The sequence below is a fragment of the Lytechinus pictus genome, chromosome 16, assembly GCF_037042905.1.
Source record: "Lytechinus pictus isolate F3 Inbred chromosome 16, Lp3.0, whole genome shotgun sequence".
NCBI classification, from domain to species: domain Eukaryota; kingdom Metazoa; phylum Echinodermata; class Echinoidea; order Temnopleuroida; family Toxopneustidae; genus Lytechinus; species Lytechinus pictus.
In genome coordinates this window covers 11,962,614-11,975,373 of record NC_087260.1, presented here as the reverse complement: position 1 = coordinate 11,975,373, position 12,760 = coordinate 11,962,614, and the positions used below count along the sequence as shown (strand labels likewise).

At 37.3% G+C, this 12,760-nt stretch overlaps 1 protein-coding gene across 1 annotated transcript; it reads right to left on the bottom strand.

Moving 5' to 3' along the window:
- Positions 1-5,584: 5,584 nt before the first annotated feature.
- LOC129278813 (echinoidin-like) lies at positions 5,585-9,551 on the bottom strand. Its single transcript, XM_064111476.1, has 3 exons — positions 9,399-9,551; positions 8,595-8,772; positions 5,585-5,825 (listed from the first exon to the last, which is right to left on the bottom strand). The coding sequence occupies exons 1-3, from the start codon at positions 9,527-9,529 to the stop codon at positions 5,595-5,597; spliced, it is 540 nt and encodes a 179-aa protein (XP_063967546.1). The 5' UTR covers positions 9,530-9,551; the 3' UTR covers positions 5,585-5,594.
- Positions 9,552-12,760: the final 3,209 nt, after the last annotated feature.

Here is a 12,760-nt window from a genome sequence, read left to right as displayed (position 1 = left end):
CCGATGCTGACGAAAAGTTAGTTTGGTTGTCAGAGCATTATTTGTCCTGCGTCTAAATAACTATGTCCGATCGAAGGACCGTTTTAATTTCGGAAAGGTAGGAGAGACAGAGAGAGAGACTGATCCCCGTTCAGCTCAACGTATACGTTTGGCACGCGAGCACAAAGAAGATCAATTAAGCACATCACCTAATGCAATGTTTCGAGAATTTAGGTAGGGAATTTTTTAGGTCTCCAGTTACTTAAAACATGATATGGCCATTTTATCTATAAAATAAGACAAATTTTATGAGAAATGGACAATAGTTAAGAGCAGAATTTTAAAACGCCTATCGGAAAGATCGTCCTCAATGCTCATTACGTATTAGAGAGCTGGCAGCCGTCTGTTTCGAGTTTTTTAACATTTTTATTTCTCCTCGTACACAGACGGCTCGCTATGGTGCAACCATCATTACGGGGTTAACAATGCAAAATCCCCCAGACGGCGCTCATCGATTTTTGTCTTTATTTCATAAAAATATATGGAAAGAACTGTATCAAATAAATATTATTATTCCTTTTTGTCCTAAAATGCACCAAAAAAAGAGAAAATAAACTTAAAAGGGGAAAAACAGTAACTAATTGCTTCGGCTGTCGCGCAACTTCACTTCCCCGTTTTATTGGAACTTAATGCATAAACATATGGCCATTGAGTCCCTGTACAGATCGAGCTAGAACTTCGGTCTCTGTATTGGTGAGTGGAGCTAAAGGAGTTCAGCGGAACAACGAACATTACAGATTGGAGACCGAAGCTTTTGGTCTAATTACGTATATATGCATTAAACCACGGATGGCTGGCTATGCATACCGCTGAATAAAATACTTTCGGACGAGCTGCAGACTGACTGGCACTGTAACGTGGGATCTAACTCGGCTGGACTCACGTTACCTTGCTCCATGCTACCGATGCACGCCGTGTCCGACCGTGGCCGGGTCCCGCCTTGGGGCCATTGCATGCAGGCATACATGTCCGTACATGGGAATGACGATGTAATATCGATGTGGCAGATATGGCAAGTTCCGACTCGGAGTCCTCGTATAAAAACAGTAGAAGTCTGGATGTATTCTAGGATAGTTGAGCCACATGGCTGATTTGCTTGTTTGTTATGTTAAGCAGTAGGCGAGTGCCTTTTATTTAAGGCACTTGCCGGCTTAAAACGAAACTAGAATTTGAATTTCATTTTATTTTCCCAGCGTGTTTGTCCCATTGAAGACACCGTTAGAAAAAAAAATCCCATCGAAATAAAAAAAAATCGCCAAAAATCCAAAACCCGAGTGATTTCGAACGCGACCCGAGTGATTTCGAACGCGAACGCGACCCGAGTGATTATAACAAGCCGTTCTATCTCTATGGAATCGATAATGCATCAGGGTCACCTTAATATTTCATGACAATGTATTGAAACATAAAATTGAAAAAGGTCATTCTGGAACGATAGTTTGCTTTATTTTCAGTATGATCCATTAAGCATATATTTATGATCAAGGTTAGTTCATAAAAACCCGAAAGAATATTTAACAAAAGAAATAATTATTTAAGAAAAGAATGGGTTTTGAATGAGTATTTTGAGAGCTCCCCGTTGTCAGCTAGTCCAGTCTGATCTCTCTGATCATGTAAATCACGGTGCTTTCGCAATTGCAAGGGGGTGGATTCAAGAATACAGTGAATATATTAAAAGTGCCTTTCAAATGACAAAGAACAGCTGGGAAGTCTTTGTCGAAAATTGGTGAACCGGAACAGCAGTTTCGTTTCTGAGCTGACGAAAAATTGCAACTATGCCGTTTGTCCAGAATCAAGGAATGAACTTCTGTGTGGATTCACCAATTTTCGACAAAGACTCCTTGGTTGTTCATTCTCATGAAGGGCATTCGACAATAGATTTTCTATGTTCTTGAATCCGACGTGCATCGTGTAAACGTAAACACCTTAGGATATGAAAGAGCGACGAACAGTTATTTCAAGAAAGATGTTAAATGATTGGTAATGCTAACAATTTGGCATTTTAGTGAACAGACCCAATTGTGAAAATTCTCATTTTGTATTTTTTGCCGCACAACACGTAGAGATAAATCAATCAAAAAGATATTCATGGTAGTCAAAATGGTATAATGTGGTTTATTTTCACAGTAAATATGAATCGTGATGTAGATAAAAATCACTTTAGATTAAGTATAGCCTATATATTACACCTTGCACAAAAGATTTTAAAGCGTAATATTGAACTAAGTTTACTATAATCATGTAAATGAATATTTCAGATTCTTGTACATTCTTTGGGTCATCGATTAATCTTTGATTTAATTCAATTTTTCATTATGGCAAAGGGTTACTGGTAAACTCAACTATAATATTAAGCCAACAAAAATAATGACATAAAATGGCCAAAGCACGCTTCGAATCAAACCAAAGAATAAAGTCAAGATAGAGGATATTAGAATGTCAGGTTATATTTCCTTTATACCATAGACTGTAAAAAAAAGACAGACTTACTTCATTCGCCTAAAGAACATTGAGATTGGATAGAAAGTCATCAACTATAGGTTTTGAGAGGATTATTGTATAATTATTGTTATTTAACAAAAAAGGAAGACATTTTGATTATTTCTGCTCTAAATAAGAGAATGTGAACTAATTATCAAACTTTAGGGTCACTACTGCACTGTACAATAAGTCTGTATTAAATACCAATAAAATGTAAGCAAATACTTTGCATTCATTATTTTGTGTTTTCCCTCTGTTTCCTTGTTTGGGGCGCTGCAAGAAACTTGCGATCAGTTGCAAGTTTACTTGAAATTAATTGCGAACTGCCTCTCGAAACAAGCAGTGTAATCTGATTTGCTACCGTTACAATTGATTGAAAATATTTCCTTGCGACCCCCCCCCCCCCCCCCTTTAGACTGTTCATGTGTTTTGATTCAGAAAAAATGAATTAATACCTGATTGAAACCTTGTCTACTATATGGCATGTTCACCAGGGCCCTTTGAACAATATTTTACTGGGGGTGCTGATGTAAATTTAGAAAAAAAAGGTTTCACTACAAAATGAAGGTCAAATTGGTCCCGAGGAATTAAAAAAAAAGAAACAAAACAAACATTAAACAATGTTTCATTACAAAATGTAGGTCATTTTGGTTACAGTTTTCCACTTTTTTACACATCTTTCAGAATATCTGGCGGTGTTGCCGATCGAGAAAAACACACACAGCACCCCTAAGAAAATTTTGGGGGGTGCTTAAGCACCCATGCTTCCCAGGGCCATGTTGTCCACGCCCATATTTGGTCTCCCCTCGCCTCATGTGGTTTATCCCATTTCGTCTACAACCAATTCGTGAACTAACAATTTGTTCAAATTGCCATTTAACGTTTAACTCATTTACCATTATCATTTACCATTACATTTTGTCTACTCGGGCTATAACAAGTCTAATATTTACACCACAATATCTCTACTGGAAAGAACACAGTGTGTTCACATAGTGGACTGTGTGAAAATATTATTCACACTTTTAAATGCTCAAATTCAACAGTGTGAAGATATTTCCATACTGTGGACACTTCGACAGTGTGACTGCATGCTAACAGCGTGTTCACATGGACGACGATGTGAATAGTTATTCACACTTTTAAAATGCTCAAATTTAACAGTGTGAGTGTGAATTCACATTGTGTTCCACGCTGTGAACACACTGTGGCACACACTGTAGGACACTATGTTTTTCCCCTGTACACTCTAAATACAAATGCGCTAATCTGGTCCTTATATCACACTCCTCTCAGAGTGAGACGAGGGGCCGGTCGTTTTGGAGTGGGATTTACATCTGTTGAGAGTGCATTTACCTCTTTTCGGAGTGAAAATGTCTCAAGCTATACACTGTTCACTCCAGGAGCTATAATTCACTCTCAAAAAATGTAAATCCCACTCCAAAATGACTAGTCCCTCGTCTCACTCTGAGACCAGATTAGCTCTTTTGTATTTAGAGTGAAGGGACGATTAGATCAACTGTTATTTGAAAGGGGTGCAAAATTAGGAGTAGACGAAGATCGAGATCGAACCATCTTGGCATTAGACAGATGGATACTAGTATTAGACCATTTGTGGCCCTGTCTCATACCACAGTGTGGTCACGCTGTGGAACATAGTGTGTAACCATCGTGACACTGTTTAATTTGACCACTTTAACAGTGTTTTTAACATATTCACATACTGGTAGTCCATTTTGTAAACGCACTGTGAACACTCAAACTATATGTTAATCCACAGTGTGGAGGTGTCATCACACTGTAAATCTGATCATTTAATCTGTGTGAATCGGAACTTCACTTAGTCCGCTATTTGAACGGTTTATTTCCAGGTGGTCTAATGCCAATTCGTCCAATGACCAACTCGTCTACTATCATAAGGTCTAACATCATTTCGTCTACTATCCACAGGGTCTAATAACCATTTCGTCCACCACATTTCGTCTAATAACCAGTTTGTCCAATATCCATTTAGTCCATATACCATTTGGTCTAATTGGAATGTGTTAATTGGACCAAATTAAATGATTGAAAAGAAAATGGGTATTAGACCAACTGGTTATGAGACAAAATGGTCATAGACGAACTGGTGATTACACATAGTGATTATTGGACTAAATGGTTATTGGACCAAATGACTGTTAGACGAAATGCTGATGGACGGAATGGCATTAGACTAATTAAATGAAGGTAGACCACGTGATGAGTGGACGAGTTGTTCAGTAGACGAATCGGCAATTTACTCTTTGAACACACCATGAATGTTCACACTGAAGGTGTCCTCAGTGTGGAACTGTTTTCACACTGTCACATTTGAGCGATTTAACAGTGTGAATCACAATAGTCCACTATGTATACACACTGTGAACACACTGTGACATTGTCTTCTTTCCAGTAGGTCAGCAGGTAGTGTACTGTAGACCAAACGGAATTATACATGCAGGATGATGAAAAAATTGAATTACTAAACCAGATGGCATCCAGTGTGCTAAAAAGTTTATAAACCCCACCAGAAAAATGCACTCATCATGCTGAGTGGTGAATGTAGACAACAACGCTACAATGTCCGGCGAGCTCAGAGAAACAAGCTATTCTGAATGTTATAATTTATCACATGACTTGACAACTAAATATCTAAAAGATGGCAGAATAAAAAAAAACTTTTACAAATGTTCATATTCTGGTGGGGTTCACTAACTTTTTAGCACAACCTGAGATACAGTTAACAAATTCAGATTCAGAAACGTCGAATTACGACTTAATTTGAGAATCGCAAAGCTACTTTTGAAACAGTTTCAACCTAAGGCCATTTTTCATCTGATGTGAAAGAAATTCAGATAAAATTTAAAATTTGCAATTTCTTAATTTCTTTCTTCTTGGTTTTGAACAAGTGTCATGTTCATTCAAACTGGAAGAAATACCACACAAAATTCACATCAAATAGTTTGATACTAGACACTCTTTCCTAATGAAATGAGTAATTATATAATATTCGTAAACTATTTGAAAATGGCTGGCCCATCACGCCACTGATTCTAATACCACGATGGTAGTTTACAGATGAAGCAACTCGCTCGGGTGAATGTGCATCTCACGTCGTTCCAACCATCACTTCGCGTGTTCACTATCTCGCTACAGTCTTCGCGCCCAATATTATCAGGCTGGCCCGGGATCCAATTGGTGTATCCAACGTCCGTGCCGTCTACCCAAACATGGATGCCATCTAATGTCGCATCGTGAAGTCCAATCCACATGTACTTGAGCACCTGGGAGAGAGAGAGAGAGTAAGAAAGGGCAGAAGAAAGATAAATAATGTGGAGCGTTGTGGCCCAGTCTAGTCTTCTGACTTTGAAACAGGGTCGTGGCGTAATTTTCTTCAGCAAGAAATTCATCCACATTGTGCTGCACTCAACCCAGGTGAGGGGAATGGGTACCTGGCAGGAATTTATTCCTTGAAATGCGTGTGCGCTGTAATCTTAGTAATTACGGCTGCCAAGCTACAGCTGGGGTAATAATATCCAAGTCCTTTGGAAGCGCATAGAGACATTATTCATGTGATATGCGCTATACAAGAACTGTATATTATTATTATTATTAATAATAACTACCCACTACACATAAAGAAAAATAGGTTAACTTTGCACCTTTAAAGGTGCAGACCAGGGGCCCGTTTCATAAAGAGTTACAACTGTTGTAACTTTGCCATTATGGCAACTACCCTTGTAACCTTGATTATGATTGGCTGCTAAGCCCTGTTGCCATGGTAGTTGCCATAATGGCAAAGTTACAACAGTTGCAACTCTTTATGAAACGGGCCCCAGATGTCTCAATGGGAGCACGTTTAAAGGGATGGTCCGGGCTGAAATTATTTATAGCTAAATAAATAGAGTAAAATTCACAGAGCAAAATGTTGAAAATGTCATCAAAATCAGATAACAAATAATGAAATTATTTAATTCTAAAGTTGCGGCCGTAAGTGAAAGGTGCAACTATGCACCTATGCTCGGCCTGCACCTTTTTCCGCAAAGTTGCATCTTTCTTGCACCCCTTTTTTTTAGTGTGTTAGGGTGTTTGATCCTTTTAATTTACAATGTATGCCTATGCAGGGGCCGCGGAACCGGGGGAGGGGGGCTGGGGGGCTTCAGCCCCCCCCCCCCCCCCACTTTTTTCCAAAACCGTGTACAAAAACGTAAAAATTACCATATGATTGTGATTTTTAGCATGGTCAGCCCCCCCCCCCCCCCACTTTTGGCTCAGCCCCCACACTTTGAAAACCGTTCCGCGGCCCCTGCTATGTACAGGGTGCATTTACACAGGATAATTTTAACTATAAATAATAGAAAGAAACTTATTTGAATTAAAAAAAAAACGATTTGATAATTGAAAGCGGAAAAGCGACATGTAATAGCTGGTTACATATAGAAAATGGAAGAGAGAGAGATAGCAAATATTACTTATGGTCTATCAAGTCCATTGCAGCCATGAATCTAAATCATTGAATTATGTACACTAGGTCCCAAACAATGGGATATGATTCATCAGTTGATAACTAATTCTCAGACTATATCTTAGTTTAAAACAGTGCAAAAGTTTTCTAGAAAATAAATGTTTAATTTTCACAGTTAAGCGTCATTTTATGTTTATCTCCATCTAGTGTTTTCTTACTTTAAGTGGGTTTTGTTACTACACTGAACTTTTTACTTTATAATCATCGTTATTGGTGTTGTGTTTCACTATGTTTTGGTGATCCAGCCTTTTTCTCTAAACCTTCGTGGAAAACCCCACACATTTTTTGTAATATTTCAATGTTATATTACAATGTTACCTTGTATGTTGCTTGTCATCTTATTTGCGAAATAAAAATTGAACTGAATTGCGTAATGTCCTTCAGCAAGAAATGTATCCATATTGTGCTGCACTCAACCAAGGTGAGGTGAATGGGTACCCGACAGGATTAATTCCTTGAATGCTTGAGCACCTAGGCAGCCCAGCTAAAGGCGGGGTAATAATAGCAGGGCCCGCTGGGAGAAGAGTTTTCAGAACTGAAGTGGCTTCCCTGAGTAAATATACCTATATCATTATTATATATTTTATAATAAAAATGAACTGAAGTGAGAGAGAGATATTGACTATAATATGTGCGCGCGTGTGTGTGTGTGTGTGAGGGTGTGTCTGTATGTGTAACTGAACTTCTCGTTCAGTTTAAACAAATATTGTCATAAATAGCACCTTAATTCGCAAGTGACTATTAAAAGTTGTTGCTATCATTGATATTATCATCATCGTCGTCATTATTATCATCATCATTATATCCTCACCATTATTAATATTATTATTATCCTTATTATTAATATCATTATTATCATTATTATTATTATTACTATAATTATTATTATCATTATTATTATCATCATCTTCATTTTTATTATTTAAATCACCTGGGTCAAAGAATAGAAAACGACTAGAATAAAATAATCATTGTATCAAATACTTGGAGATTAAATTATACAGCGCGTCCCAAAAAAATGTCCCTCTGACAGAGGGCCGAATTAATTCCAAAATGTGGTAGTATTCTCAATTAAATGTATGGGAGTAGAAAGCTCATTTCATAATCTAACTTCTTTGAAAATTTCATTGGTCTCGCTTCAGCGGTTTTGAATATACACTTTGTTACGTAACAGTGGTGCATTTTAGCCCATTCCAAGTTTGCAGCATTGATGTATTTTTGTATTGTCTATGGCATGTTAACCCCATTTTTACATCCATGATCTGAGCATTGACACTTCCCTAATCCTATCAAGACTCTTCAAATCATAATTTTGGGCATGTTCAGAAGGGCAAGAAACTTCAAAAATGAAGTTTAAGGGGAATCAGTGCACCAACTTGAAAGAAATTGTGAATGATGATAGAACATGAGATGAGCTTCCTATATCCACACATTAATAATTTTCAAGTTTGGAAGTAATTCAGCCTCATATCAGAGGGACTTGGGGACGCGCTGTATTAAACAGAAGATAACAGAATAGTCGACCAACTTCTTTTGGGGCTGAAGATCTGAAAAGTGTAAAAACGAAGTCGTTTTCCGCTTGAGAGTGAATAGACACAAGGTGACCAAGAGTATCCATATCCGGGTCACCCCCTCCAAGAGAAGGTACTGAAAACCCACGACAAAACTGTTCAGCTCGTTCCCACGTCATATTGTAGGAGAAATATCTGTTAATAGAAGGGAAAATGGGAAAAGTGCAATGAATAGTTGCCCTGAAAACGGCGGTAGATATAAAAAATTTGATTCAATTCGATTTATTTTCTCAGGATAAAACAAGGAATATAATATACAGTAAAAAAAAACATAATTATCAACGCGAATTAAAAAAATAATACTATTTGCATTCTAAGAGGGAAGCAGCCAAAAATGGCTCGATCCCTTTTTCATCAAATTTGATTTGATTTTTTTTGGGGGGAGGGGGAGGGTGGTACTTTGGTTGTAGTAGTTCTACTTTCTTTTCGAGATTTTTTAAGGTAGTTAAGTTAGAAGAAATGAAAATAAATCTTTTAAGTTTTTTTTTAATGTCTCCAGGAAGGCTGTTCCATAAGAATATGATTACAAAATTATCTTTCCCCTCAGATTTTGGACACTTTGGGGTATAAGAAAGCTGGAAGTGGAGGAACGTTTAAGAATCTTGAAGAGGTGTCTGTGTAGGCCCTATACGGTTCTTCTCCGCAGTACTTCATTTCAGTGAAATGGGGTGCTGCAGAGAAGAACCGTGTACACAGAGGAACGTTGACAACAAAATCTTTAAAAAAAATTACAATAGGCCTACATATATCCACAGGCTTACCTGTAACAATGTTGACCAAACGAAGTCCAGAGTGAAGGGCAGCAGCATCCGGATTGCACCCCGATCGGGCTGGCGATCATGATGGTGAGAAACCCGACCAAAAATCGCACTGAATTGCGTTTGAAGTCCATAGTAGATTTTAGTTCGTGGATCGAGTTCAAAATACAATGTGGAAAAAATAATACAAAATCTTCCCGTTTTATAACCTCGTGATGTCTATATAGGCTTTTGATGTACTTTGGACAGGTAATGTTAATGTACTATCATGATTTAAGACCTCACTGGGGGGGGGGGATTTCTTCTTCGAAAACGAGCTTTAAATAAACTTCCCGGGTAAACTTCCTTGTCCATGTTTCTCCATTTGACATGTTTTAAAACAAGAGTAATCCGTTTATGGCTCTTTTCTGGTGCTTCTCTTTTCAGTAATTCAAACGAACAAAAAATAATTCATTTCGCAGTATAATTGGCCTATAAAAATATCAAATGTTATCATCAGAAAATCAGGATAAGGGCTGAAAGGGTGATCTTGTTAAAGATTAAGAAATATTGACCCCTAAGATCAAGGCTGTCCTTCTACAAAAATCCTGTGGGGAATGGGCGTTATTCCTGATTTCCTTTCTTTTTTTAGGGGACTTAACATGATTCTTTAAAAGTCTGTGAGGCCATAGACCTATTACACCATGGTGAGGCTGACTGAACAAGGAATTTTTTTTCAAGAAAAAGCTCTTCTGCATGGGGTGGCCAATATGGGTGCCAGGAACATTCGTTGTTTTGTTAATACAAGCATTATATATATCATATACCATCACCACCATTAAAATGATAATATACTTTTCACTATCATTGACATTGTTATTTTTTTTTATATAGGCATTGTTATTTCATTTTTATAATGATATTATCATTATCCTTATCCTTCTCATTATGCTCAATTATTTGCTGCTAACTGATGATGATGATGATCAGTGGCGGACCGTGACCCGGAGGAGGCAAAGCATTGGAGGGTTTATTGTTTGTGAACAATGCCGTGCCCCTCCAATGCTTTGTCTCCTCCGGGTCACGGTCCGCCACTGATGATGATGAGGAGGAGGAGGACGATTTTGGTGTAATTATGGATGAATTTTTGTCTTGGAACCAACACATACACCATGTTACAATGTGCGTTTCAAAAAGTATTGGAATCATTTCAAAGATAAAATTCCATCTTCCTCATAAAACTTTGTGTTATACTATTATTCGTTAGTCCTTCCATAATACTGCAATGTCGTTTGGGCAAACTGTTGCTCTTCTAAACTATAAACTCTATTTTCCCGATCGGCCGCTCGAAGATGATTTTTGGTTTCTGTGAAGGGGTAGTCTTCTTGGCTTTATTCTTATAAATCAACATAAATATATAATATCATAATCCTTATTTATACAATGTGAGCGCGAAGCTTATTTTTTTTGGGAAATCTTATGTATATTTTCCAAAAATTTGAACATTCTGGGCAATGTTTGTTTTCCTAAAAAAAGATGTGTATGCAAATAAATAATTACTACGAACGCGAAGCGCGAACAGAAATTAACTGGTGGAAAAGGTAGGCCCTACCTGTTAAAGACTGCACGCAGTTAGCCATGAATACATTATGTATTTAAAAAATCAAATAATGCGAGCGCGATGCGCGAGCTGAAGAATTTTGACATTTCTACATAAAGAATGGAAAGTTTTAATCAATTTTTATAATCGTAAACAGGATAGCTATATAACTAAACAATTGATGCGAGCGCGAAGTGCGAGCGGAAAAAAATCGAGATTTAGACCTTAATACGGGACACTCTATTCATGTTTTGTAAATTTTGAAAAGAATGAGTAATTCCTACATTAATAATGCGAGCACAAAGCGCGAGCAGAAAATTGTTTATATTGTGATCTGAAACTGGATAATGATTTAAATAGAGAACAATTTGAATATCTGAATAAACATGCGCGCACGTGTTTCATATTTAGACCTAGAATCTAGGCATTCTTAATACATCTTTTATCATGAAAATCAAAGAGAGCGCGAAGCGCGAGCTTAAACTATTTGATATTCCGATCTGAAAACAAGAGTCGATTTCAGCTCTTTATTTCAAGCACTTTGTAAGAAAATTGTAAGGTGGATATGGATCGCACTTAATAAAGAGCTGATTTTTTTCATTATAATTACTTTGAGTTTTGACATAGGACCGGTACATCCTCAGGACATGAAGGACATGTCATCATATGAAAATGATGACTGTCTTCCTATTTCTCTTGCTATGCGCGAGATGAAACAAAAGGGACAATTCAATTATTAAATTAATATCTTATTCATTAATTCCTAATAAGGGCGCCAAGTCTCATGATATTATAGCTTGAAAACTGGACCTTTCAAGCACTTTTGTAATTATAAATAGGATGCATCAGTTAATATATTTTTTTTAACAATTAATGCGAGCGCAAATTGCGAATATACATTGTCATGGAAAGGGGATTGTATAATCAATATTGAGACATACAATCAAAATGCGAGCGTGCAGCGCTAGCTGATACGTTTTGACAATCAGACCTGAAAAGGGATATTTTGAAAACTTTATTGAATACACGAAAATAATAGGTACCTGATAAATCGAAATTTGCAAACGCGCAGCGCGAGCGGAAAATGTTAATATTCAGACCATAAAACTGTCATATTACAGAGCACTTTTAAAAAATCAATTTGTAAATCACGCAAAATAATGAAAGTTTGATTTTCGAGATGAAATATGTTCTGTATATTGACTTCCAAACTTGATATATATTTAAACTCCATATTGAACAAGATATGAAAATCACCTAACAGGCAATGCGAGCGCGAAGATATAGTGACATGAAAGATTCTTTTTATTTCCATGTCTTCCCCTCATCTTACTTTATTCACTCGTTTCCTCCTCTTCTTCTTTTTCTACTCTATTTTCCCTCCTTTTTTTTTTCTTTCCCTTTTTCCATTTTTTTGCTCCGCCAATAGGGGGGGGGGGGCCTCGGCCCCCCTCCCCCTGGATCCGCCTATATGCATATGGATATTAGCAGTGGACATCGTTCTGTCGTTTCAATGGTTTATTTTCAATTGGTCTAATGTCAACTCGTCTGCTATCATTTGATCTACCATCAGTTCGTCCACTATCCACATGGTCTAACTGCCATTTCGTCTAATATCCAGTTGGTCCAATTGCCATTTATTCCATATGCCATTTGGTCTAATTGAACTAAGTGTTAATTGGGCGAAATTAAGGAAAATGAAATTGATATTAGACTAAATGAGACGAACTGGTGATTAGACGAAGTGATGACTGGACCAAATGGTTATTGGACCATACGGTTGTTA